The 27,998-nt window shown below is 52.7% G+C and overlaps 7 protein-coding genes across 7 annotated transcripts; 3 read left to right on the top strand and 4 right to left on the bottom strand.

Moving 5' to 3' along the window:
- Positions 1-610: 610 nt before the first annotated feature.
- On the top strand, positions 611-1,540 carry blaSE-0 (Glutamyl endopeptidase; the record flags this gene model as incomplete). Its single annotated transcript, XM_036641822.1, has 1 exon — positions 611-1,540. The coding sequence occupies one exon, from the start codon at positions 611-613 to the stop codon at positions 1,538-1,540; it is 930 nt and encodes a 309-aa protein (XP_036493695.1).
- Positions 1,541-2,146: 606 nt separating this feature from the next.
- On the top strand, positions 2,147-2,779 carry CGCS363_v009974 (uncharacterized protein; the record flags this gene model as incomplete). Its single annotated transcript, XM_036641823.1, has 1 exon — positions 2,147-2,779. The coding sequence occupies one exon, from the start codon at positions 2,147-2,149 to the stop codon at positions 2,777-2,779; it is 633 nt and encodes a 210-aa protein (XP_036492769.1).
- An 861-nt stretch (positions 2,780-3,640) lies between these two features.
- Positions 3,641-5,413, top strand: CGCS363_v009975 (uncharacterized protein; the record flags this gene model as incomplete). The annotated part of the gene is made up of 1 exon (XM_036641824.1): positions 3,641-5,413. The coding sequence occupies one exon, from the start codon at positions 3,641-3,643 to the stop codon at positions 5,411-5,413; it is 1,773 nt and encodes a 590-aa protein (XP_036492768.1).
- A 237-nt stretch (positions 5,414-5,650) lies between these two features.
- oxdD (Oxalate decarboxylase OxdD) lies at positions 5,651-7,405 on the bottom strand (the record flags this gene model as incomplete). Its single annotated transcript, XM_036641825.1, has 5 exons — positions 5,651-6,253; positions 6,306-6,520; positions 6,575-6,901; positions 6,999-7,279; positions 7,332-7,405. 5 exons carry the CDS (start codon positions 7,403-7,405, stop codon positions 5,651-5,653), a joined length of 1,500 nt encoding a protein of 499 aa, XP_036492771.1.
- Positions 7,406-14,193: 6,788 nt separating this feature from the next.
- Positions 14,194-15,782, bottom strand: CGCS363_v009977 (Carboxylic acid transporter protein-like protein; the record flags this gene model as incomplete). Its single annotated transcript, XM_036641826.1, has 2 exons — positions 14,194-15,178; positions 15,229-15,782. The coding sequence occupies 2 exons, from the start codon at positions 15,780-15,782 to the stop codon at positions 14,194-14,196; spliced, it is 1,539 nt and encodes a 512-aa protein (XP_036492770.1).
- Positions 15,783-23,568: 7,786 nt separating this feature from the next.
- On the bottom strand, positions 23,569-24,085 carry CGCS363_v009978 (uncharacterized protein; the record flags this gene model as incomplete). Its single annotated transcript, XM_036641827.1, has 3 exons — positions 23,569-23,609; positions 23,672-23,792; positions 23,879-24,085. The coding sequence occupies 3 exons, from the start codon at positions 24,083-24,085 to the stop codon at positions 23,569-23,571; spliced, it is 369 nt and encodes a 122-aa protein (XP_036493698.1).
- Positions 24,086-25,910: 1,825 nt separating this feature from the next.
- CGCS363_v009979 (Multifunctional cytochrome P450 monooxygenase) lies at positions 25,911-27,883 on the bottom strand (the record flags this gene model as incomplete). The annotated part of the gene is made up of 7 exons (XM_036641828.1): positions 25,911-26,307; positions 26,386-26,657; positions 26,730-26,971; positions 27,025-27,176; positions 27,235-27,426; positions 27,478-27,610; positions 27,673-27,883. The coding sequence occupies 7 exons, from the start codon at positions 27,881-27,883 to the stop codon at positions 25,911-25,913; spliced, it is 1,599 nt and encodes a 532-aa protein (XP_036493697.1).
- Between the last annotated feature and the right edge of the window lie 115 nt (positions 27,884-27,998).

The following is a 27,998-nucleotide window of genomic DNA, read 5'->3' on the forward strand; positions in this document are numbered from 1 at the left end:
GTAGTATAAGATCGACTTTGGTGGTAACCCTAAAAGAGTCCCAGTCAGGAGAGCGACCCAACCAATGGCGTCTAAGCACGCAAGTATTTAATAAGGCTCTCCTGAGATGCACATGAACGTGCCTCTTCCTTCTCCTGCAAGGCAACCTAAGACTCACTCAGCTGTTAAGAGCTTCACGTTTCCGACAGGGCCAATGGGCTCTTTGGACTCGGACACTTACCTTCCCCTTTTGGCCGCCATGCCCACTCACTTTTACTGTCTTCATTCGACTTTTGAACTTGTCGTGGTCTGGACTCCCTACTAGGCTTGCGAGGCCGACGGGTTACAGGCTTGGCGCTTACTGTTTTCTTTCTTGTCGGCAGGTTCAGGTTCCATTAAAGGATCCGAGGTGTTGAAGCGACAACAGGGTAATGCATCTCCAGGCACCAGCTTGACCTTTACGACAAACAGAATTGAGACTGGAGACGTCAGCGAACGATGGCTTCCCAATGTCGAAACAAATTATAAATGAACGGCGGCATCCATCACCCCGTGGAATGGAAAAGCCCAGAGCAGACTTGGCTTTCTTGCAAATTCTTCTCCTCCCATTGTTTCACCGGACAAGGACATCATGATTTCTCCCAGCAAGTCTACAGCCATTGCGGCCTTGGTCCTCGGTGCCGGCGTCTTCGGTGCACCAACCTCTGAGGACCTCAAGCTCCCAGACCCGAGCGAGTTCAAGCCTCTCATCGGGTATGACCCAAACTTTGACTCCTCCCTCCGAGAGAACAGGGTTTCTGCCATTGTCCCAGAAGTCCGTACTCTCAACATCACCGGGGTTCCAGATAGCAACATCAACGACTTCCCCCCGTCTTTCACTGGGCCTAATGAGCCCGCATCCAAGCGCTCGATCATCGGGGTAGACAACAGAGTCCTTTGGACCGACAAGAACTACCCTTATCGCGCCATGGGACGAATCCAGCATTCCAATGGAGTCTTTTGCAGTGGTGCACTCATCGGGTCTCGTCATGTGGTGACTGCCCGACACTGCATCCCAGGCGAAGGTGTGTCTGCCCGCTTCCAGCCAGCCTACGACCAAGGCGAGCCGTACGGAGGCTACGATGTTACCGTCGTTTTCCGCCCCGACTACGGCCAGACTGGCTGGTGCGCCAATGCTTACGACTGGGCTATCTTCGTTCTCGGGGAGAAGGCTGGAACGGCCAACGGCTGGCTAGGGCTCAAAGTGGTGAACCCAGATACTCAGCTGAACCGCGCGATGTTCTTTCACTACGGCTACCCGGGCGACAAGGGTGGACAACGCCCCTATCGCCAGGAGGGCATCACCGCTTCAGCTGCGACTGGTTGTGATAGAGGATCTCCGGTTGTCACCGACACCGACTCTGCTGGGGGCCAGTCTGGTGGCCCCTTCTGGATCAACGAGAACGGAGACCGCTACCTTTACGGCGTACACGTCGGTAGCACTGATACTTATGCCGTCACTGCCGGAGGACCATCTCTTTTTGAGGGTTATGGTATTCTTCTAAAGGACTATCCCAACTAATTGGCTGGCTTTGCGATTCGACATCTTTCTCCTAAGACTGGACATGATTTATTTCATGACGGTCTCATCAATACCACCCAGAACGTTAGATACTGGTAGAATGAATGACGAATTTCAAATTTTCAGAAGCTGTGTGCTCCCTTCTCTTTGGCATTATTATTGATCTGACATTCTTACAAAGCGATGAGCTTCACGAATTGCCAGCTACATCTTCATGATTGAGCAGATGTCGGACTTTTGGTTTGGTTGATCACCCTTGGAGATACACTGCCAGCATTCGTTGGAAGATGGGTCGGTGTCTTGGCTACCAGGGGTTCCAATACGTTGTCACCAGGCTCCAGCTTTCCGACCGACTTTTCAATGCGAACATATCGGTAGGCAACAACCAACGGCGATTATTTCCTCCCATCGCACAACACAGCAGATATGTTGACTGCCATTGTATCCGTATTTATCGCAGCCCCAATAGCTGTGTATCTCCTCATGCCTGGTCACATATATCATCAATACAAAGACCTCTTTTATCAATACTTAGACCCTTATCAACGCCTAGACCCAACCGAAACTCCACGACCACCTCTCTGTTGTGATACTTGTCGCACAGAAATGAATGAAACCGCAGAAGAAGAGCCGCAACCAGACGAATTCGCCGATGCATACCCGTATTTGGATCGGTATTACATTCATTACAAGCAGACCTTTGGTCGTGATCCAGGCGCAAAGGTCGTCGGTCTTCTCGCCGACGGCGGGATCCTCGTTCTCCGCAATTGCGACGCGGTGGAACTTGCGTTCCTCCAGCTTGACCGGCTTGAACCAACGCCACGACCCATCGACCGGATGTTAGAGGATGCTCACTGCGAGCGCATGCGCATGCTGGGTGCGGAGTGCTGGAAAAATGACGAAGCATTCGCAGTTCACGAAGCGTTTGAGGGCGATAAATCATACCACGAGGATGTTTTGATTGCAGGGTACCCCGCTGCTGGAGGCGTGTGGGTGTTGCAGGCGAAGCCAGCTGCTGCGGCGCAGGCCGGGGTCGGTCGGATCAAAAATGCGAGGGATATGGAGGAGCGATGCCGGCTCATCGAGAAGCTAGGAGGGACGTTTCATGAGGATCTTAAAAAGGCAACACCTTTGTTGTTTGAAGACAGAATCCGGTCTCCGTCTGGAGGGTACTACTGCGGGGACGTACTGAGCTACGAGCACATGCAAGACTTGGAAAGGGAATCATATGGCTGTTGATGTCTAACGTCCAAGTAGCCACACCAGTGGAAAAGGACCTAGCATACTTCTTAGATTCGCTAAATACAAGACTTGACATCTCCAATGATGGCGATCAAAGAAGGGGGGGAGAACAACCAGCGGCATTTATGCAAGTGTTAAACCATGCATCGTGTTGCATCTTGAGGCAATTCAATCACGTTAAGCGCTAAGTTGGCTGTTGGTTAGCGCCAGCAAGCACTTGCAGTCAGCCTCCAAAGTCAGCCCGTCAGCAAGCCCAACGCGCTCATGCAGGCAGAATCTCGCTGCCTGCACCCGAAGGCTTAGATCAATGTTTAGCGCCGTTAACTTGCAGATGGAGTTTGCCCATCAGCCCAGCTGTGCTGAAAGGCAATAACTGGCGAACAGTGGATTCAATAAAACTCCAACAGGCAGGCCCTTCGACTTCACGATCCGTTATCCCTTCGGTCGCATTCAACACCATAGATTCTCATTCGGTATCTTGCAATCCTCGTCTTTCGGACTCCATCTTTGATAATGTCGGTCACAACTCCCTCGACCAAGCAACTGCTACAGCCATTTATATCACAAGGCAGGAAATGGCTGGAAGAGTGCACCGCAAATCACGCGTCGTGCAGCAAAGCAGCCAGGCACAGTACTGTGTTCTGCACAGATAACTCCCTCCTAATCTCAGATCTTGAGGGCGAGGGCTTAGTTGCAACTCGACTCCTTTCGTTCCCCCTGAGCCCGTCAAGTGAGGAGGAAGACATTGTTCGACTGTCACTTTCCGAGTCGCTCAGCCCAGATACGAAGTATGTCGCTCTCAGTCACCGATGGGGATTGAAAGAAACGTGCTGCACGCTGAAAGCAAATTTGGGCGACATGGTTGAGAAAGGCATGTGCACGTCAAGCCTTCCTCCGACCTTCCGCGAGGCAATTTACGTTGCGCGCGGCATGGGATTCCCGTACATCTGGATCGATTCACTATGCATCATCCAAGATGACAAAGATGACTGGAAGGCTGAAGCAAGACGAATGGCTATCATCTACGACAATGCAACCTGTACAATTGTTGCGATGGATGGCCTTGACAGTGAGGCCGGTCTCAGCATACAGAACTCGGAGCTCAAGAGCGCTGGTATTTTGGATTCTAGGGCTTGGGTGTGTCAAGAGCGGATGATTTCACCCCGATCTCTCATATTCTCTGAGGACTCTCTGTCATGGGAATGCCGCGAATGCGATGCTTCCTTTGCGGAACCAAGCTTGGTGGCTCGACGAGCACCAGGTACGAACGAAGCCCCGACCCATCCCAAGGATATTTTTGCCTTCTTCAGAGACTTCCGCTTGCCGCGTCCTATCCCCAAGGAGGAGAATGCATGGGAAGATGTGGAGGACGAAGAAGAGAGTGAAGGAGATGCGGAAGATGATGAACTCGAGGGAGCGAACCAAGAGGGAGATGATATCGACGTTGACAGTAGCGAAGATGCGGTTGAAGACGATGATCATGAAGGCAGCCATGAAGAAGCCGAGGATACATCTGATGACGAAACCCACGGAATGGAAATCACCACAACTCACTTCGCGGATGCCGGTCAGAATCACCAAGGCTCTGAGTTCGACGACGAAGCCTACGACAGCGATGGCTATCCAGCTTACCGAGGAGGTCTGCCTGGGCATGCTGCAAATCTTTCGGTTTTTCTCGAAGGCAAGGGGCCATCTAAGTTGTATCGTGTGCACCCGGACGGCCCAAATGACGACGGAACAGATCCGTTTGGGGATTACATGGTCGTGGCAACTGATCTCAGCCGACCCCGAGACGTGTATTATCCTTTTCTCAAAACCTGGTGGCAGTTTCTCTCCAACTACTCCTCGCTATCTCTAAGCTACAGCTCGGACAAGTTCCTCGCTATCAACGGTATCACCACCGTGGCCCAAAGATGGACACATCTCCGGTCATCTTTTGGTCTTTTCTACCACTTCTTCGAGACAGAGATGCTATGGTACGTAGATCCGAAGGGTCCGTCGGGGGAGCGACAGAAGCCTTGGCTGGTACCGACATGGTCGTGGGCCTCGACACGCAATGGCATCGTTGTCAACGACATGTACCGCCGTCTGCCGATGCGGGGTAGTCTTATGATCAAACCTGAAATCAAGATGGGAATGGGCACCGCGTTCGACCAGCCGCTCCCTTTCGCTGCATGGATGGCTCGACGTTATCATACTCTCGAGATGAAGGGCGATTTGAGGAAAGGGGTTGTCACAGCAACTCCAGGTATTAACGGAGAGACCAAGTACACTATCGCACTGGACAAGCTTGGCCGGTTCTCAGACGAAGAGGTGCACGACTTTCGACCTGACTGTGCCGAGGAGTTCCCAGTTGGCCAGTCGGTCAATGTGCTCTACATGGTTTGGTATCATTATGACGCCGATTACTGGAAGCTCGACAAGCACATCGACGTTGGCTTGGTGTTCAAGCAAATGAAGGGGGAGACAGAAATCACCATGTACGAGGAAGATGTGGCCAAGGAGTCAACCAGCGAGCAAAGGCTTCTGACCCGTCTGGGATATTTGGAGACCACGTATCCCACGGGAAGCCGGCGAAACATGGCGGAAGTGATGGAAGAGTTGACCTGGTATTTTGTAAGAGTGGCATAATTCCGAAGCTTGAGAATCAGTACATAGAGCAAAACATCAATTAGGCAAAGGCCACCTTAGTTATCTTTAGCCGTAACCTCAGCGCAACCAAATTCACATAAAGCACATCATGTTTGAAGCCTGCAAATTCAAATTCTCTTGAAATGGGTATGGAATTCTAACAGATCGTCGCGAAAGTAACAGCAACAGAGATGCGTGCGGTAATCAGGTAAGAAGCAATTGATACCATTCGCTAAACTAAGCCTTGAAGTTCTTACCACTGCTGGCCACTGCCGTCATGTTGGTCGGGCCGACCTTGATGTACTCCTTCTCCTTCGGGAATGAGTCGATGAGAGCATCCGAGAAGCCAAGAGTATCCTTGACGACCTGCTTGGGCGTCAGGGCCAACCACTGAGCAACGCTGATGTCCGTGAATCGTGTGGCCTGGAGGACTTCAAGGAAGATGACGTCCTCGGTACCGGTGTTCTCGATGTAGTGACTGTCGCCGACCTTCACGTATCCAACGTCGCCAGCAGTGAAGTCAAAGGTGCGGGAAGCTTCAGGGGCCTGGAAGACGGTGATGCGGCCGGAACCCTGAAGGAAGTAGTTCCACTCATCGCTAGTGGTGTGCCAGTGGATCTCGCGCATGGCGCCAGGCTGGACAACAACCAGAGCAGCAGAGAAGTTCTCCGCGATGGGGAAGGTGAGAGGGTCGAGGATCTTGACGGAGCCACCGGGGACCTCGAAAGGCTTCTGTTGCGACCAGTGGTAGGTGTAGGACTCGTCACCGGTGAGAGCACCAGCAGAGGAGGTCTGGTTCTGCTCTTGGATATCCTTAGGTGGGGGGGTTCCATTGAAAATCTGCATGTCGTTAGTTCCTGCATGGTTTGTAGCGAGCAATACTGCGACTTACGTAGAGCTGATCCTTAGGGATGTTGGCGAACTCGGAGACATCTGCTTTCAGGTTCTTGGAGAGAACGGAGATGGGATTTCTCAGCATCAACTCGGTCATCAAGAAGGTGTTCTCTTCGCTGAAGTCGCCTTGGTCGAAGACCAGAAGGAACTCAACACCCTGGTCGAAGGCTTGAATGCTGTGGGGCACGCCGGCAGGGAAGAACCAAACATCACCTGCTCATGATCAGTGAATGCCCAATGTTACTAGTGAAAAGGTCTTCATCATACCGGCGCAGATATCGTCCACGATACTCTTGCCATCCTCATTCATGGCGGCAATGCGGCAGCATCCCTTGAGGACAAGAGCCCACTCAGCTGACGTGTGCCAGTGCAGCTCACGGTAAGCGTTGGGCTGCAGCTTCATGTCCACACCGGCCATCGCCGACGCGACCGGGAGCACATCAGAATTCTGCTGACGCGCCCAGCCGGCTCCGTCTTGGCTGCCGAGCCGGTTATGCGAGAGACCCAGGGGCCACATGGCGTTCTTGACGTCGCCCTTGTCGGTGCCGGGCGGGGCGAACAGATCGGGGTTAAGCTTTTCGTACGCATACGTTCCTGCGCAATCGATGGTTAGCGGGGGGCTGGCCGTCGACTCGTTACGGGCTAGGTGCAGATCATCAACCCCGCCGGAGCCGCCGGGGATGCTACGTACTTGGGCCGGGATCCGGGGATCCTAGTTCCCCGCGGATGGGTTGCGGGACGTCGACGCCATCGAAGTTGAGATACAGGCCGAGTTTGCCGTCTGCCTTCTGGCCCGGGACGAGCTGGACGTCGTTGACGACTGCCGAGTCGGACTGGTCTGGGTCGGGCCGCGGGGCATTGCCTCCGAGAAGGCTCGAATCGCCCCTCAAGTTTCCGGTAGGGCTTGTGACTGTGGGAATGGGCGGGCTGATTCCTCCCACCGGCCCGTCGTTTTCTCCATAATCGCCCATTCTGAGGTTGTTAGTCGAGGTAGAGACGGATTAACGGCGATGGGGAAACTTACTGAGGCATGGGGACCGCATATCCCATGGGCAAAGCCCCAAGAAGCCCCAGAAGGAAAGCTGCGTGGCTGATCATGATGCTTGAATCTGATTGAAAACAACGAACGCTAGCGGCTCAATAATTTCAAGACTGGCGATTGGGTGTCTTGCTCCTCGGTGAGTTGGAACTGGATGATGAAGTTGGACCTCTGACACCTTGGAGACCGATGACTTCTTATACTCACGACTTGAACCAGACGAACCTTCATCCCGTCAACAACGGTGAAGGCCAAGACAGCCTCCCGTTCGTCAATGCCGTTCTCCGATTAAACCCCCTCTTACCACCCCTCAATTAGTCCATGTCATCAGCCGGGATGAAGTTTATCAGGGTGCAGCTAGAGACTCCGTCTTGCCCGCAACGGGACGGCTAGATGTGGGTGACACGGGACCTCCGCGTGCCAAAAAAGCAAAGTAATATGTCCTGAATAGTCCAGGTCTAGAAGCTTGGGCGCACGTGTGGTCTCTGCGATGACGCGTTATTCGCCCTTCGCGAGCGTTGAGACGGTCAAGAAGAGGACCCACGTCCGGTTGTGTCGGCACTGGCGATGTACGCGAAGTGGATGTACTACGAAAGGTCCTCGGTCAAATCACACAAACCAGTGAGACACCATGGATTACTCACAACCCCGTGAAAGCCTGCAAAATAGCGCAATTGACCAGTGTCCATAATCACCGCCTTTCTGGAGGTTTTGCGGAGCTTTCGGCATGGTTACTGTCTTTGAGTCTCCCCTTCGCCCCGTCCTACATATTCAGCCCTCTACGGGGATAGAGCTGATGGGCTAAAGGTTAAAAATAAGGTGGAATCAGGTGGCGTCTTGGTTGTCCGTCTGATGACGGGAACACCCCACGTTGCACCAGCCCCCTATTGCCGAACGCGGCAGTTCTGAGTTGGGGGGAGGTGAAGTCACCCAGACGTCTCTTGAAGAATTGGTCCGTTCGCTGTTTCCTCGTCTGAACAATTTGTCCTGTACAACCCTGCATTAGGAACCTGATTATTCATGCATAACAATTTAAGCCTCGAGGCTGGGGAGCTAAGGGGTGTGTGATGACATTGATTCACGTCCTTTTGATGGGCGCAGCGGGCCGGTGGTTCGCAGATACCTCGGGATTGGCCGCTTACGCCTCGATCTAAGACCTACTGCGGTATCCCGCTTCCGTGCATCGTTAGCGTCGCATGCCACCGACCGCAGTGCACTTCTAAACTCCGCGAGATGGGGCCTTTGCGAGACTAATAAGCACGCCGTTGCGCGGCACTTGTCAACAATTACTACTGCTCATTATCTCAAAAGAGCTTGATAAGGTGAGAACTACTCGGCCGGGTCGGGTTCGAAGCGAGCCGTTCGGATCCTTCTCGGTCGTAACAATGGAAAGCTTCTAGCGGCCGGACATATGAGCTCTAGAAGGGACCGAGGAGGACGATTACATCATAGGGGTTAAGACGGCTATACCGCTTTAATTAGTCGAGGCAATGACCTAGCGGGCGATGCAACGTTGTCTTCCAGTTCGGTCAAGGTTCTGAATAAAGTCAGGCATCGGCAGCTGACAGCATTAAAGCTTGTTCTTAGATAGTAATACTCCGTATTCACCTAACCCTTCGGATCGATCTGTGGTTGGAAGATAAAACAACTTAGATATCTGGTCTCGACTCGTTGCCCGCGCGTGTTCGTGTATGCATCACCCCCTAAAGATAGCCCGTGCTACCATCCCGTTAGATGGGAAAACATTGTAGCATGGGCCAAGACATCTGGATAATACCACACGATTAGTGATATTGGGCTTGGTTGTGAGTGCCCTCGACTTCTTGGCAGTTGAACGACTGCCGAATGAGCCAACAGATGCCCATCATCTCTGGGAGGGGGCTTTCAGCCAAGCGGTCCTACGGCAGTCGAGATTAAGGGTCATAACACGCCTCGAGTTGATCATTTTCTCTACTACCAGGGATATGTTTTATTTGCCCTCTCTTGATATGATAGAATCCCACCGGCATAAACTCCCATCAGTCCCCGCTGCATGTTGGACATCAATACTTGCAGGCCGATGGCTACCCCATAAGCTTATTTCTGCTACTCGAACGCCATATTAGCGTCGGGAAGCTCTTGATGAGATCATTTGCTCACTCAATGCTACCCCTCGGTCATATCCTTAGTGGGCTATGCCGCAAATCTCAGCCAATCCGGTGTTCGGCTTAGGGGTTAGCATCTCCAATAAAACAAGGCCACCAATAATTCCAACTTCAGACGTTAGCATCCCATTAGGACCTACATCTCAGCAAAGACTGTCAAGCTCATAGACTGATCCGAGCTACTTTGGCGGCTGCCGCAGCACGGTCAGTGCTTCCGCGATTTCAGACGTTTCTTGCGAGGCTCCTGGAAGGCCCTCTATCCTGATGAGGCATTCAGAGAATTTTCAACCTCGCACGTATCATTCGGGCTCTGACAAAAGAGCTTCCGTATAAACTGCAATTTGAAAGGTCATCATGCATCATGAGATGATCATACAGATGGATCGGGACGTCCGATGCCTCTCCTGAAATTTTCATTTACGCGCGGGCACTGTTCAGGGCCACGCAAGATACCCTACCGCCCAATCTATGCAATCTTACGAGCTGAACAACCTCAAATTTCCCGGGAAGACACAACGAGTGTTGACAGTTCAGCTGCAAAGACGCGCCATGTCGTCTCAGTCGGTACTCCTGCTTTGCTCTTCAGTGGATTGGTGGTCGGAATCGCCATACCATTCATAGAGCTCGAGGAAATTGCTGTGACTCGGCACGAACATGCGTAACCGGAATGGTCTTATGTGGCCGCACATCGAGTTGAGGTTGATCGCAAACCTTCTGTGAGAGTTGTAGCAGAAGCCAGTATTCCGGGCTGTTTGCAGGGCCCGCAACCTATAGTTGGAGTGAGATCAAACAGCAACAGCAATTTTCCTAAGATTTGGCTGTCCGGACGGACTGTTACTCATAACTCCCAGCAGGTAGGTATAAAATGTAGTGACTATGTAAGTGTAATTATTGGCTTTGGTGTCGCTGTGTTTGTCTTTTGATCGTCGCTATTGTCTTCGTTTTAGTATCGTCATCGTCGTCATTGGTATTGATTCTTGATTTTCAGAACTGTCGATACTACTATTCCATTATCCTACCCGCCCGGATAGCAAAAGCCTTGTTCTCATCACTCCAGCCTTGAGTATGGCGGCCTATAATGCATCATGTTCTGAAAGGTTTTATGTTCTTTGCGCATAATCGCTGCTTCAAGCTTTTGACTTCAGTGCATCCATCATTTTCCTTGCTCAGTATCTTCAGTGGATTTCTTCAGCTCATTTGAGATCAAGACCAGGAAAGGATCCAGGTCTTTGTCTTGTGAGTTTCTTTCATGGCCTTCGTGAAGGACTGGAATCGTGCTATGTCTCTTCTGCGGCTTTCTATCAAATCATCTTGACAAATGCCGGCTGTTTCATCTTGCTCACTAGACAACCCAATACCCGCCTGCCAAGCATCCTGTTGGTTCGCTTTATAGACAACCAAGCTTGACTCTCTCTGAACCGGTTCTTTTGTCTACTAATACTTAAACCCCTCGTAAAGAGTTGCTGAAATCTTCCTGAAGACTCTTGGACCGGTTCGCAATAGCAGCTAATGCCTGCCCGGCTTCTAGATAAAGTTGGATAACTCTATCCATGAGAAACCCACCTTCTTACAACACACACACACACACACACACACACACCGGCATTTTTGGCTCGCCGTCTTATCATAGCACTGTTCGCTCGGGCATCTTCTCTGCTACACCTTTTCAGCTGTCTACCGAAAACAAAAGCCACGTCTTTCCACGAAATACCATGTCAGCTGCCAATGCTTCACGCAAGACCAATGGGCCCGGCTCACAGATGAGCCTCTTGACAGCCTCGTTTGTGTTCTGGCTTTTCATTGGAGCCACGGTGTATGGCCACCAAAGCTGCGTGCCCGTTGAAGGCCTGCGAGATTTTACTCTACTCCTGATTCTATCTCTAGTGATGGAACACTTTGCCTTACTGGGTCTCACTGCACTTAAGGCTAAAAGAAGGATGGGTGATCGAGCTTACAATTACATCTCTGCTGCGATCATGGGATTTGGCATCAGCACTTTCTACTCGGCGGCGTCGACAGGCTGGAGATGCGACCTCCACCGCATATTCTGGGGCTTGAGCGGAATCTACATCGGCCTGCTTCTCGAGACCGCAACGGGAGTTTACGACTCCTGTGCTCGTTGGATGGACACGTCTACTCTTTCGGGAGCTGAGAATGAGATGTAGGGGAGTACGGACGGACATGAAACGGGTTGGGACACTTCGGAAATGCAATTAGGAATCTCCTGTCTTGCTGCCTGCTAGGATGATTGTAGTACGGTGGGGTTTACTTTGTGTGGTCTGCAGTAGATGATTTTCCAGCAGTGGAAAGACAAGACAGTGCAGGAATCTTCAAACACATGGATCTGAATATTTGGCTTCCATCGCGATGCTCTGAAAAGAAACACCATCCCAGTCCTGTAAAGAGTCCAACATAGAGCATCTATCAAGTAGTCTTGGGAGTGTTGTAAGATACGTAGTTGAGAGTCAACATACAGCAGCTATGTACCTACTTAACATGACAGCACTTGAAATCACTATGATCATCCGCAGTCCTGCAACGCCGTCACTGTCATGACTGTGACCATCACTTCCCAAGTTTGGCAGACCTTTTGACCTAGTCAGACCACCGGGGCGGCAGCGAATCACACACCCGAGCTCGGAAGCGGCTTCAGGGTCAAGACACACACCATCCGCCGGAAGGGATTTCATCGGATGCGACTCTGCCTACCGCATTCCCGCCATTCCATCCCGTTGCATGGGAGCCAGCCAGCCGCGTCCCATCGGAGCTACCTACTTACCTGGACAAGGGGCGGGGGATGGTGGGCATCGTGCATCCTGCATAAAGACCCTGACCAAAACACCAGTGCAAGGCACAGCACACATGGCCCATTTAGAACAGACTTGTCCAAATGATAGATGACTTGGGGTCTCTGTCAAGTCGACTTCAGCGGCATCGTGGCTGCTACCAAGGTAACCATTTGATCCCCACGATGCCTTCTCGCACGGAGAACATGTTTACGGACCACAAGGCCGCACTCCAAATCTCTGCTCCCCAGACCCCTGAAATTCATAACATTCCGTGAAGGAAGGCATCTTCCTCGCAGCTGCGCGGCCCACACCAAACCCCAAATCTCCTCACGACACCGCCTCCCCTGCGCCGTCCATATCCAAACTAGGCAAGCAAAGAAAAAATTTCGCCAACATGAGAAACAGACAAACAATCCTGTACGACGAGGAGGAGCAAGAACCACAAATTAAAATATCGCCAAGTCCCAAGCCCTCGGGTTCGGTCTCTGTCCGAACGTCCCTTTTTCACATCAGGTTTCTGCTTACCCCACGATGAAATACCAAGAGCGCGGTCTTCTCCCCGCGCACCCTCCTCCTCCGCACTCCCCTCCACAGCACAGGACTTTTTTTTTTTTTTTTTTTTCGCGCGGTCTGGATTCAATGGGGGTCAACGCCCCCGCAGGTTTGCATTACGGATACGGGGCAAGACCGCACGGCGGCGGCGGCGGGGCGGACGTGGACTGGACCTGGCCGGACCCATTGAAAAAACATTTGAACGCCAACGCCAGCCCTGAGCCTGGGCGCTTAAACAGGCCTCCTGTTCCCCATCACAAGTCCCGCCCATCGTACGAGTATTATCTCAAGAGGGAGAGACCCGCGCGTTCGACGCGTCTCGTCTGGTCTATCCGTGGTCTTGGGATCGAGAGAAAAACCTGCTGAAATGCATGCAGGGCGGTTTTCTCCATACATGAAAGAAACCCTCCCCGGATTGGAGATCTCGGGGCAAGGGAACTTTGACATTGAATAATCTCAGATTCCCCATGCCGCCCCATTCTGGGGAAAGTAAGGTGATTATCGCGGGAGTGGTAATGTGTTCAGTTTTGGTGGTGTGACTTCTTTGTCGATAAGCTTCGAGCCCCCCGTAGAGCCTCCCAGAGGCAATGACTTGCTTCGATAGGATGTTTCTACGAGTAATTCAACGTCTAGAAGCGTTCACGTCAAATTTTGATGTCTCGTGATCTATGAGAGAACGCCACACCGATGACCCCTGTAGGCGTGGCGTGGTCAATTTTGATATTGTCAACTTTGGCTAGAGGGCGTCCTCGGGATGTGGGTAGTGCCCAATGATTGCAAATAATTGGTCTAATAAACCATAAAATTTTTCGTTTGCATGCCAAGGCCAATATTTCGTTGAACAGACGAGCGAAGCCGACTGTTGATGAGAGTCGTGCGCAGTTGGCGAGCAGCGGCGAGTAGCCGACCGCCGGTTACTGGGGTTGCCTGCATCTAGTGGAGAAGAGCGTTGAAGGTCTGGGCAAAGTGGGCATCGCGACGAGCCACCAAGACACCAAGAAGCCCGATGACTAAGATCCCGAAAGTCAAGACTTCGTAGTGCTCGTGCTACCATCACCAAGCTTCATGCCAAGCACTGGGCAAGGCGTCGGCGCGACCAGTGAAAGCTTGTTCGAATAGCGTTGTGCAACATCAGCTATGTCAATCACGAGGTGCGAAATGGGAAAATGTGTGGTATCAAAACAATTTTATATTCGTTCAAATAGATCATTCAGACTTCATCGCGCTGTTCCATGGGGTATTGTGCGGCATCCAGCCGGCGAAGGCCTTGTCGCCTTCCCTTGCCGTTTTCCAAAAAAACCAAAAATCATATGCTGTATATATCTTGACATGCTTTGCAGTCGCCGATCCCGGCAGCGACACTTAAGCCTCCTCCTTGCGGACGTTCTCGACGTTGTCAGCGTGGATGCTGCCCTTCTCCTCGTCGTGCTCGTCAATGACCTTCTTCTCCTCGAACTCGCCCTGGACACCGGCGACGGCGTGCTCGAAGCTGCGGCCGCGGCGCTCGGGACCGAACATGGTGGTGAAGACAATGCCGAGGGCGATGATGGCCGTGGCAATACCCATGACGGGACCGTAGGCCTCGACCTTGTCACCGGAGGGTGCGGTGACGAAGGTGCTCTCAGCGATGGCGTTGACGATCTGCGCAGAAGGAGACGAGATCATGTTGCCGAGCTGGTAGGTGATACCGGGGAAGGAAGAACGGAAGGCAGGGGGAGAAAGCTCGTTCAGGTGGATGGGAATGACACCCCAGGCACCCTGGACGAAGAACTGCATGAAGAAACCGCTGGCGCTGAGGCTGCGCTCGCCAATGGGGAGAATCCAGGCGGGAATGAGGCAGGCGGAAATGAGAGCCGAGACGATGATAGCGCGGCGACGACCGAAGAATTGGGACAGGTAACCGATGATGGTACCGCCGACGCAAGCACCAGCCTTCATGAGAATGGAGGCACGGGAAGCACCATCGTTGGCCATCTCCTTCTGAGCAATCATGAAGGTGGTGTAGGAGTCTTGAGAAGTGTGGGAGTAGTAGTTGAACCAGGTCATGAGGATGATGCAGTAGACGCACATCTTCCACTCCTGGGCCAACATCTTCTTGGTCTCTCTCCAGAAGGCGCCAGGAGAGGCATCCTTCTTGCCCGCGGCCTTGGCCTCAAGGAATTGTTGGGACTCGGGGAAGAGGACGCGAACGAGACCGACGGCGATTGAGATACCGGCGGCGATCCAGAAGACGGTCTTCCAGGTGTCAGTGCCACCACCGACGCCGAGGTTGGCGCAGGCAGCGAGGACATAGCCGAAGGAGTAGCCCTGCTGGAGAATACCAGACATGAGACCACGAGCGTTGGAACTGCAAGCTTATTAGCGAGATGCTCGGGATATCAGGGAAGTTCAACTTACGGGCAGTGCTCAAGAGCCATAGCAATGGCGTTTCCGTAGACACCTCCCATGAACAGACCGAACAAGCTGCGGACTGCCAAGAACTGCTGGAAGGTTGTGCTGTAGATGGTGGCGATCTGGAGAACACCGAGGATGATCATATTCATGACCATGGGCCACTTGCGACCCCACTTATCACCAGCCAGACCGAAGGCGGCAGCACCGACAGATCGCAGGAGGAGGGTGAGAGTGATGGCGGTGGTGATGTCCGTCTTTGATCGGTCGTAGTACTTGGCCAGCTTGGTGGTCTGAATAGACAGGGCGTGGAAGTCGAAGGCGTCGGCGGTCCAGGCGCAGAAACCGCAGATGAAGAACAGCCAGTCGCGAGCGCTAAGCTGGGCCATCAAGCTGATGGGGTTCTTGATGGGATCAGGGCTGACCCATTCTGTGGTGGTCTCGCCATCGGGAGCGACGACAACGGTGCGCTGCTTCCAGACGAAGAGATCCTTCCAGGACTGCTTGGCCGTAGCGAGGACACCCTTGGCGACGGGGTCGGCGGGCTCAGCGTTGGACATGGCTGATATGTCTAGCTGTTGCTCGAGTCTGTGTTTTCTGTTGTGTACGTGGAAGGATGAAAGAGAAGACTGTAGAGACAAGAAAAGACGAGGAGGATGTGGCACTGCTGACTGAGTTCAATAAGTTGAGATGAGGGGGACAGACCATCGTTCTATATACTTTGAGGCATGCTCGCCGGCTCCCTGCTTGAAAGGCTGGGGGCCTCGACGAATCACCAGACCATCCATTGAGTCGGTGCCAAGAGTTCATCAGACATGGGGATGGTGGATAGAGGTTTCGAGGGGAAAGCTAGGGACAAGACAAAGAAGGCCCAATGTTGAGGGTCAAGATGACTGGGATGGCACCGACTCGAACACGGTTTCGAGAGCGATCATCTCCCATGATGGAACGGTGCAGTACAGCGTGATAGTACTGCAGACAGGCTGGCCAATGGGGGAGACAGTGTCTTTCGTGGATGCGTGGGGAGGTCGGAGCTGACGATGCGGGGTCGGGGGGAAAGGAGTGAGGAGAAGCGCCGGGAGGATGTGAGGGGATGCTGTTGGAGGTGTGTGGGAGAACGAGATGCATCTGCTAGTGCGAGCTTAAAGCCTTGGCGTTGTCGAAGCACGAGGGAGACGGAGGTACACGACAGGGGTCCTGGGGACGAGGTAGGGGGAGGGAGGCCGGTAGTGTTGGAGCTAGGGATCATGATGGTTGACGAGACGGTGGCGTCCCGGCTCAGGATATTGCATACGAAGCGCGCGAGAGAATACCTCTACGGCATGCCACGCGTGCGGGAGACGGCCTTCATTCCGGCGGATCACTCCAAGGGCTTGAAGTGCGAACCACAGTCCTAGCAGCATGCCGTTTGTTTGCACTTTGCACAGCTGTACTTGTGTGTGTGTGTTCGCAGTAACACAGGATGACTGACTCTTCTCCCGTTGCGGCAAGGTGAGATGCGATGACAGCCGAGACGGGATCGAACGCAGCGTAAAGTCCACTAGGAATCGCCGTCCAAACACCCTATCTGCTGCAACCTCCTTTCGATTTCTTTGGTTGATGGGCCTCAACCCGCGTTGGCGAGAGACATGATGACGGCGTGGGTGTACAAGGTAACACACGTGGCCGTGTTCGTCGGCGGTTTCGGGCTGCGTGCAGAGCGGCAGGCAATGCGTCCTAGAATAGGCCCAGAGTAGGAAGTCTTGATACAGAAGACGCCATCGCGATGTCGAGAGAGGGTTGGATTGCGTTGCGGTATGGTATCTCGAGCGTAAGAGTCGTGTAAGAAACGGATGGGGTTGGGTGAGGCCAAGAGGTGCAATTGGGACGCTGAGAATAGCAACGGGGTCGCGGCGACGGCGACCAAAGCAGCGTAGCGTGGCGACGACGGAGATAAGGGCCAGGTGGAAAAGAAACGCCAGGGGAGAAGAAAAAGCCAATGTCGAGGGTCGAAACGTAAAAAAAAAAGTCTGCGCCGCACAAAGTCGTAGGGGAAAGTCTTGGCCGTCTGTGTTTTTGGGTCTGGTCAGTTTGGCCGGTGGAGAGGTGGATGGAGAGGTGGATGAGGAGGAGGGAAAATGAGGGCCATGTTGCATCACGAAGAATCCTTCAGTTGGTGGAAGGAGGGGACGACCAGTCAGTCAGTTATTGCCCATTGCGCAAATGGCAGGAGCAATGGTGATGGAGGGGCAGGCACGGGTCGGTACGTACATGCCTCTATCCTGCGTTGACGAGGGAAGGAACGATTCAGATGAGAAGGAACATGGAAAGCATTGGATGCAGCCAAACGGGATCACGCCTGCTCTTCCTTCCTCTTTCCGTGCCTTCCTTTGAGCTTCTGGAAGGATGGCTCAAGAGGCGCGAAATGGAAAGAGCAGCGGCTGCTTCGTGCCTACCGCCCCCATCGTCCATTCCGTTTGTCTGCCCGTGCCGAGTCAAGTGCCTTGAGGGAGGTGAGAGGCGTGCGCTGCAGTGGGTGGCATCTCAAGTGGTCACCTCATTCTCCCTCCCAAGCCGAGGAATCCTCCGTAGCGCACCGTCGAATGCCAGCAAAGTGCAGGGATGGCGTCTTCCTCCAACGTAGGCCAAGACACGACGGACAGCGACTCTGCCAAGAAAGTGCTTGTATCTTTCTCGGCAAGCCATCCCGTTACGCCAAGCTGCTCGGCGCTGCGAGCAAAGTCGCCGCACTCTCAACGACGTCGACGTCGATTGAGAGCCATCGCGTGAAGTTGAAAAACCATTGTTAAAAAATGGCAGCGTCGTTTCGCGCGCTTCCAATCGAGCGGTTCGCGAGATCAAACGAACTGCTTTGACAAGTTGACAGCCGATCCCCCTCCTCCTCCACGGGGTAAACGGGGTCGTCGGCGCTAGTGCTCCATGTGTCCACCGTAAAAGAAAGGACCAGAGAGGGCCAGAGGATGTCGGGGAATTAAGCTTAACGCTGGTTGTGGCCTGATGCTAACAGCTAGGCTGCCCGTGGCGGTGGCCTTCTGGTAGTGGAGGGCCACTAGCAGTGTGAGTGTCGGCAGGTCTTGGCCAATGACGGTGCTGCTTTGGGCATCAAATTCGCGCACTGTTGCAGATGTCAATGGTCAGTGGATGGATTATCGATGGATCATCAGCAGACGGTCCCAGTTCCAGGTCCAGGTCCAGTCCAGTCCCAATTCCCCAGAGCTTCCACTTGCCTTAGGTCTCCTCTCGTTTACGGATACCAGTGACCTGCTGGCGGGTTGGGGCCCCGAGTTCGTCAGGTGAGACACGGCCGTGCGTGCATTTCGCTGGGAATAAGTCGCAATTGGCACCAAAAGAGTGGGAAAATGGTGCAGCTCGCTGCGCTGGTGTGCCTTCCGTCGGAACCCAGACCCACCCCCACTGACACTTCCATTGGTGGCGCTTTCCTCCGTTTGGCCAACCACCGTCTCGCGCCCGTCGCACCGTCCCTGCCTGGGCTGCCTGCTGCACTTTCCCCAGGTCACGGTGCTTGCTGCCTTCCCTGGGTTCCTTCTCGCTGGAAAAATACCTGCGAACTGTGAGAAAACGCAGGAAAGTCCGGCCAACCGGTGGGTCCTTCTCAGTCGGGCGCAACACCGACGCCGGCTCGTCTCCACTTTTCGTCGTCGACTCTCGGGCATCTTCCGGTTCTTTTTCTGCCACTGGCGCATCTTCCCCGTACTCTTGCGACCCTCCATGCCCACTCTCCTCCACCACCAACTGGACCGTAATCCGCTGTCATCCAAACGCCATCCGTCACTCATTCGCTTCCCCGTCAGCGTCCACGAGGCAGCCCCCGTTCGCCATTCTTCCCGTCCGTCCCACGGACCGCTGGCCCAGTTCATCCACTGGAATTTGAGTCATGCTGGGTCAGCGTGGCTACCGGAAGCTACGATCCACGTACTCCCCGTCCTCGACTTGACCGCACTTGGGAGACCACCGCCGACGTCTCGACATTTGCCAAGACGCGATCCTCCATCATCCATGGCTGATGGCTAGGTATCTGGTCAGTCGTACCGAAAAAAGTCCCTCGAAGCTGACCAATTGTCAAATTCTCTCGTCTAGAACTGATGGGCTAATGTACAGTAATACTCAGATGCAGATGCAACTTGCCCGGCACTTGGTCTCTCCGAGGTGACGGAACCACTCACGGTTCACCAACAATTGCTACCATCCCTCCATCCAGCCAGCCTACCGTCAATCTCGCCTCGCGTCGACTTGCTTTCCTCGAGCTCTTCACCCTGGCCTCGCCTCTGCAACCGGACGCCCATCATTACTACATCGCCTCGTTCGCCCGCATCTTCCTCCACGGTTTCCCCATTCCCATCTCCGTCTCCCCGCCTCTCCAACGCGTCGTCTCCTCTTCAACCCCAAACCCCGAATCTGCTTCCTCTGGAGTCTGCGGAGAAGAACGGGTCCATCCTGCTCGCCAAACCGGGTCCTTTTCGCGGCCTCACCACCAGCCTGGCCCTGCCGCCGTCCACCTCCCAGCGCCGTCGCATCACCCCACTTCCACCACCACCCACCACTCAACACCACACACGAGAGACCCTTGCTTCGACCGCCCAAAACATCTGCAGGCGCATCTCCCGGTTGTTTCGAGATCCCCTTCCAGCCGTCTAGTTGGCGTCCTTTGCAAGCCCGGCATGCTGCCGCGGGCACGACCCTAGCATTCGACGTGCCTTTGGCCTACTGAATTTTACCAAATTCAGGCATCATCAACACGAGATGGGACATGTACTCCGAGGTCCAGATCGTCGACTCGCAAATCACCAAAATGCTACCGAAAACTTCAGACTAAACAGCGGTGAGCCTCATCTCAGGTCCGGATGTCGTCCACGTGCTGGTAAGCAGCCACTGGCTTCACAATTGCCTTCCACACTGCATCAGTCGTGATAAGATGCGGCGGCACCCAGCCAATCGGGCCATATCAGCGACTCCCAGCCACCGAGACATGGCGTTCACACCTCCAAGCCGACCGCCCCAAGCCGGCCGCAAGCCCCGGTCGCTGTCTCACTGTCATCCCAACGAAAAGGCCGCTAGAATTCATGCTAGACCATGAGGCGCTTCTAGAAGGCCACACGCTCGTGATGCCGCATTGCCTTCTGGCCAGGCCATCGAGCTAGCCATCTACAGAGGTACGTTTGCGACGTTGTCGTGTATCCTTCAAGGGCGCAACTCTAGCAGTCTCCAGGGTCGTTATCTCTTGTTTCGAACCGGGTTGCGCATGGGAGAACAGCTGGCCTGTGATACGCTGTCCGTGCTGCGTGCAACGCTGGGAATAGCATGCGACAAAACAACTCGGACTCTCTCAATGTTTCCGAAATATTTTCAGGGTCCGTCTCAAATCCCAGGACAGTTGCTAAGATTAGATGGCAGCAGCAAACAATTGGAATTCTGGGTAATCGCATCAGCTTTGCATCAGATCTACAAGCGCTGGATACTCGCCCACTGACCCCCAACTCTGCCCAGCCTTTCTCAGCAACTGAAGCTCAAATACAAGAAACGCCAAGGCCCCGAACCCATATTTCTCCTTCCTTGGCTTCCTTTCTCACGTCGACATCGCGACAAAACGGTTGCCTCCTGCTTGGCATCAGATCCGACAGCAACATTCACGATAATAGCTCATGCGCTACGAGAAAGAATAGGCGCCCCATGAGTCGCGCCGTCAGCGAGAAACGAGGGGAAGTTTGGACTTGGCTTACGCACCGTCTGCGCGCTTCGGGAGCTTGTTTGTCTACCCAAGGTAGGTTCGGTCGACTTGCCCACGAGCGGCGCCCACCTTCTTCAGCCGCCCGCCCACCGAACGCCCGCCGGTCGGTCTGTCTTGCCCCCGGAGCCCGTCACCCATTCCGGATCATATTCGTGCCCCAGATTACGCCAGTTCATGATTCCTTCTACCGGAGTGCCCAGACATGTCATCGGTTATGATAGTTATCATGAACGCGGGGGTGCCATCAGCGCGGCTATGGATCGAAATCCTCCGTGTGGAGTGCTCGGGTCTTCACTTACATTGGGCCAGATCCGGAGATCTACGGAGATTGCCTCCTTCGTCTCCTTTCTGACCCCTCACAATACATCGCCAGCCTTCTTCTAGTGAACTGACTTCCACACTCATGGCCAGCATCCAGCTAATATCCCTCATGTGGCAAGCGCGGGACGAAAATTAGTAGGCACTATTAGATCTTGGCCACGGAAGTTTTCCTTGGCATCTTACGATGTTGATGGCAACTGTGGCTGTGCTTATGACGAGCGGGTTGGATGTCCGAGGGCCCTGCCGAACTCTCAAATTCGTTCTCTCCTGTGATTGCTATGCACATATTTTGCATCACTCATTGCCCAGCACGGCTCCTCTTGTATTCATGAGAATATGATTGATATATGTGTCTTCGTAATGGCTCAACGCGACCGACGGAGCACATCAATAGCCCAAGGTAACTGGCTCTCTCGTCGAGTGGGAAACGAGCAGAGCTGTTTCCTTGAGGGCGTGAATTCAACAGACCCTCTTAAACGGTACCCCTAACTTGCGGCACCCCTCTGGGTACCTCGGTGGGCAAAACTGCCGCCTGTTTGCCACTGCCTTCTGGTTTTTAAAAGCTGTGAGGGCTCTTTTGATTTTATGGACTATGAGAGATCGTCTGGCTGGGAACGGCTCTGATCATAAGCCCTCCTCTGGCTGAGAAGGGGCTTTCTAGCTGTGAGAACCTCTTAGGCCTCTTCTGGGACCAGTGGCCTCTGCTAGGTTTCTTCTGATCGTGTAATACGTCCTCAGCTCACTGAGGTGCACTGAGGGATGCATTTGAAGAGACACCTTCCCCAATCTGATAGTTGAGATCGAACTTGGAGAGACTTGGAGCATTGTCGAGCGGTCCCGTAGAAGTCTTACCGTTCAGTCCAACGGAAGGCTCCGATAGCAATGGTGCTGCTCAATTTGCACATGTCTCCTTCACAAACCGCGTGGTTAAAGAGAAGGGACTCTAGATACTGGGCAATACTTCATGTTGCATGCAACGTCAGGCTGCATGTGATCCGGAGGCTCTGAACATCTTCCTGGAATTCTTCAAGCACAACGAGATGATTGCCTTCAGGGTTCTGCCTCTGCGATGCGCTATGTTACGTCTATTTTGATTGGACTAAGCCTGTGGCTGCGGTCAACTGATTACGACCCAGTCAGGCTTGATCCGGCCGCCTTTAACAGGGCTGAGAACACGTTGACTCAGGGAGTAATGGATTTATACTAATAGAATCGTCTCCGACTTGCCACTTTGAGGGTCTTTTGGGCTGGTCCATCGTTGGCGCGCGGAAGGTCGCCTGCTGGTATGGCCGCGAAGCGCGACTTAGGATGTCCTGAGATCTTATCTTACCAATAATTGCAGAAGATAACGATGGTCTAGTTTGTGCTTTCCACTTGGCCATAGAGCATAGCACAGTTGCAACTGTTCGTTGTCTCAAAGAGAACTTCGGGAGCAGTATTAATGCACTACACAGAAACAGCAACCGCCCCCTCCCCCCCCCCCCCCCTCTCTCTCTCTCTTATCCCACACGTGCTACTTGGGAAATGAGGAAATGATTGAGCGCTTTCTTTCCATGGTGGCAGATATACTAGAAGAGGGCGATCAACACTATGCTATTCTTCTTATCCCAGCGGTTGGGAAACAACATATGGATCATTGACATCCTTGCAAGGGGAAAAGAGCGAGTATGTTCGCTTACTGTAACACACGAACATGACAAGCAGACTGGACCGCATATTGAAGCACGACAACGTTCAGATGAGACTACCATCTTGGAAGAAAGATGAAGGCTCACAGAAGTGAAGGCTCACAGAAGTGAAGGCTCACAGAAGACCTTGGCACTGACTGATAGTAAGGGACAAACAGCCTTAGATATTGCCGTTGAACATGAGCAGGAGTCGATTATGGCCACGTTATAATTCTGCGTGTAGATAGACTAAAGGCATTTTGTGCTGGTCGCTCTGGACGTCAAATCACAGTTACTGAGCGCGCCGTTCAATCTCTCGGCGTATTTACTACTCCATATCCTGACATTGCTGAAGCGAGAGTGCGTGTCGAAAAGCAGTTTTGGGCGCTTGGAAGCTAAGCTCAGCCAAACAACAAACGTGGGACGCGCGAAAATTAGGAGAGCTCAACACGCAAAGGGTGACATCGGATTGAATAGAAAACATTAACATCACATCAATACGGAATTTAGGAGGTGAATGCGCATAACTGATTCGCTTTGATAATCAGGGTTCACTGTTTTGTCTTAGCTGAACAGCCTTGTGCATATTTCCGCCAACGACTAGTCGAACATCTAACACCTCAGGCTACCGTTGCTGTTGCTCAAACAGGTATCTGAATCATTGTGTAAGCTATCAGTTGTGTCAGGAAGGGAAATTTCCCATGTAAAGCCATACCGAGATTCAACGAAGATGCCTTCTTGGTGCCGGTGGAATCGGTGCAACGGCAGTTCAAGGTCTTCTTGTCGCCGGCGAGACCGCAGTCGCAGAACTTGAAGGACGGGCTACCGGGACGGCACTGCGGATTGCAAATCACATTGTCAGTCACTTCCGCATCATTGATACTGTCAAGAGGGTTGCGTTCGGTCGTGGGAAATAGCTTACGACAACCTGGCCGCCAACATTGGCGAGACATCTCGTCAGGTCGATATCCGTATCCTCATCGTAGGGCTCGTAGTCGGTGTTTGTGCACTTTGCGCTGAGGGTGGTGGAGAAGTACGACATGCTGTTGCATGTCTTTGAGAAGTCACCAGCGGCGACGAGCTGGACAGCAGCTGCTGCGACCAAGGAGAGAGCAATTTGCATACGCATGGTGAATGAAGGTTGGGTAAATTTAATGAGTGTCTTGGTATGTACAAAGAAGAAAAGTGGGCGAAGAGAGAGTGTGTGAATGTTAACTCGATAAGACCGACGAAAGTGCAATCATCAAACAACATGCTTGAAAGCTCGCGAGCCATGGAACTAAATATGTTCTTCCAGAGCCTACAAGATCCGGCCGAGTCATTTGGAAGCACTGAATCCCAGAATTAAGGTTCCGACAACAGGTGAATTAGTCGCCGAGTTCCTGAGTCGCGGCCTGGCCACCCCTGCGGACGGCTTGATCCCGCTCATCGCAAACCAGTAGTCTGGAACCTTTTACTTCTAATCCATTTGAGACTCCAAGAACATGAGTCTGCCCAAAACCAAAAGAGAGCCGCTCAACACATGGGACATTCAAGGCTCTTTTTTCCCTTGTCTTGCGGACGAACTTGGCCCCCACGCGAGATATACACATCTAGGTCGTTCGTCCGACTGTCCAGAACAACTTAAAGGTTTACTAACCAAGCTGCATCATAAGATCTCCAGTCCCGATTGACTCTGTAGTTAAAGTTGCTCAGTTCATCTATATGAAGTAGACGAGGCGGACTAGTGGGTTAGAGACTATGGCCAAGCCAGCGAGAGAGCAATGCTCGACTTGACCCATCTCTTTCCGGATTGGCCGAGATGAAACTTGACAGGCTCGTGCTGATAGTGATACGCCGCGAATCTGAGGAAAATGGACGAACTATAATAAGCTTTTTTGTCGACCGTGTCCGGTGATCCGGGACAGGTGGGGCGGGACAGGAGTTTGGGGCTAATCGCCTCCGTTGATGTACGCGTATTGTGCAGAGAAAGTCCGTGTCTCTCGTTGAAGGGTCAAAAGTAGTCTCTCGCCGCTAGTCATGGATGTTAAGCTATCCCGAACCTATGGTTGGACAACATCTACAGCTTAGGCTTAGGAGGAAACAACATGTAAAGGCAAACGCGTTTATATCGAAATCAGAATTGTATTTGCATGGTCTAGTAGTTTGGAAAACACTTTTTCATATGCCTTAAAGGTACTTCTGGTCACGCGTAAAAGTCTCCTCACATCCGGATAGCTTCATTGTCTACCTACTTTCATGTTTCGACTTTCAGGAGGAATTCAATCACTCAGAAAGCCGGCTACATTCATTACTTCTCTGTCGCGCAAACATGTCTCAAGCGGAGATGCCGCAACCGCCTGGTTGGGTGCGGCAAGATTTCGACTGGGAGTTGTAACAACTTACAACTCATTGGGATAAGGCAGCTTGCGAGAAGAAACGTTCGTTTGGGGAGCGCCAAGTAGCGCGAACATCATTGAGTTGAATCTCACACTAATCTTGCATTTCCGATCCGCATCCCCTCAGCTCAATTACACAGGGACCTGCACCACCAGGATAGCAAGTATGTGTGAATTTAGCAATGGGAAACATTGAGCATAGTGCTTAGAAAGCCAAAGTCCTTATCATGAATTGCAGTCTCAATGACCACCATCGTTCGAAAAGCTCGGTGCCGGTAGCTGTTTCGCTCTGGCAAAGAGCGTTCACCAAAGACGAAAGATGAAACGGTAACATCCATCCTGACGCTGACCACATCGCCGACGCTGTGAATGTGCTATGGACTGGCCGTATTGGTTCACAACGGAGATGACGATACCATGTCTCATCCATGGATCGGAAGCTTGGGTGCCTTTTGTTTCTCGGGTTTCTAGCATCTAGATCTTGAAATGAGGTGCTTATTGACGTATGCAATGCGACATCTGACATGGAAGAGACATGTGGTCACTGTGTGAACAGAAAAGCAAAGGTAGACTCCTTCAAACCTCCATCTTCTCCAACATTCCTTGATCGCTCCTCTCCCATGGGTAGGTCTTCTCAACCGCCCGTATGAGCGCTTCATGATGCGCAGAGCGCGGCTTGACGGATGTCTCAAAAGGCTCCGGATGGCTGACAATTCCACCAAGGAGACTAATCTTTGGCTCGACGACCTGGCCATCGATGACGGCCTTGCTGATCTCCAATGCTGAAAGAGCCTGGACAATTGTGATGAACAAGGCGTTGTCGGCGAGGACACGGCCAGGACAGATGCGGCGTCCGAAGCCAAAGGCAAATCTGTTAGGGTCCATCTCCGGTGTGTTGCCCTCAGCGGACAAGAATCGCTCAGGCTTAAACTCCATCGGCGAATGGTACAACTTGGGATCATGAGTGAAGTACCTGTCGCAAGAGATTCATACGTCAGTCTCGTATCTTGCTATTATTCCAAGCCGAAGTCCATAGGCGAGCGGCACCTACCAAATGTTCGGCAAGATCACCGAGTCCTTGGGTATGTAGTAACCGTTGATGATGTCCTCTTCCGAGGACATATGAGGAATGGCCATAGGCACAACAGGCTGCCAACGAAGAAGCTCCATCAAAAGAGCCTCGATGTATGGCAGATTCGGGCGATCAGAGAAAGTGGGTAAGCGGTCTTGTCCAATAACCTGATCGATCTCGGCTTGAGCTTTTCGCTGTACCTCAGGGTAAAGCGACATGGCAAGGAAGAAGCATGCAACTGTAGAGACCGTCTGCAACGAGTTAGCAAATGACACAGTATTCGGCAACTGAGTGCTGTGCACGCCATGGACCTGGGGGCTTACGGTATCGGCTCCCCCCGCGTAGAGAGATACCGCCGTCCATTTCGCGATGTACTCGTCTTCGGGCGCTCTATCGTGCTCCCCACCAAGCAGGTTGCAGGTGATTGACGAGGTATCTCGTCCCGAGGCCATCTGGCTTTTGGTGAAAGCAAACGGCTTTTCGACAATGACTCTCAAATCTTCTCGCCATTCTTTGGCAGTCTGCTTCCATCCAGTTCCAGGGAACCATTCCGGAAGATAACGCACTAGACTCTGTCAGCAATTCCCGATGTCTTCTTTTCATGTCCGATTTGCTCACTCCAAGGGAAAATGTCGACCATAAAGGTGCCAGGGACGGAAGCCTGCCCAAACTCGTTCATCGCCTTTTCAATCGCCTCCACAAGATGATCATCTTTGAACTGATCTACGTTGTAACCGTAGATCATCTTCAGAACTACTGAAGCAGCCTCTCTTTTCGGCTCGTCAGCATATTCTTCTAGACTTGGACGAACGCCGACCAGCAACTGACCTCCTGATGTGGCCGAACAGACCCTCGGGATTGTTCAGGATATGCAGTAGGAAATGACCAGCTTCTGCCTCCTGTAGATCTTGGTACTGAGCCGCAGCCATGGTGGAGCCGATAGTCATTGCTATGTTCTTGCGCTGTTTCCGAAAGGTATCGCCGTACGGAACAAGCCCAAGTCCGTGTTTCCAGCCAACTCTGTCTCTGTATTAGCGTTCTGCAGCCATAGTTTTGAGAGCACAGCCTCACATATCGCCGCCGAACAGTAGGAATGGTCTCGACGAATGCTTTACTGATCGCTTCTCCAACATGTCCAAAGCGATGCTGGCATCATTGACGATCACCATTGTCTGGCCAAGCACCGTAATTGAGCTTATGGGACCTGTGTAAAGTGGTCCAAGTCAGATATCGGCCAATGAATAAACTAAGGATAACATGACGGACCGTAAATGTCTTTGTGTTTGATCCAATGCTTTGCTTCGTACTCTCCAGGCTTGGGCAGGTCCAACAGATTCCCCACGATGGGGAGGCCCTTGGGACCCGGGGGCAGAGGCGGATGAGGACTGTTTCTGCCTGATTTCAAGACTCTGCGGATGAGAAGAAACAAGAAAAAGACGGCACCAACGCCGAGGGCGAATGATGAAAGCCCGGCCATTGTGAACTGCTAGACACCAGGTTGTAGACAAGCAGGTTTGATTTCTCTAAGTAAGAGAACTAGTAGAGCATCCACGGGCCATGGGCTGTTATATGGCCGACCTGCGGAATGCACA

This window comes from Colletotrichum siamense (assembly GCF_013390195.1).
Source record: "Colletotrichum siamense strain Cg363 chromosome Unknown KSG_Cg363_contig06, whole genome shotgun sequence".
Classification (NCBI taxonomy): Eukaryota; Fungi; Ascomycota; class Sordariomycetes; order Glomerellales; family Glomerellaceae; genus Colletotrichum; species Colletotrichum siamense.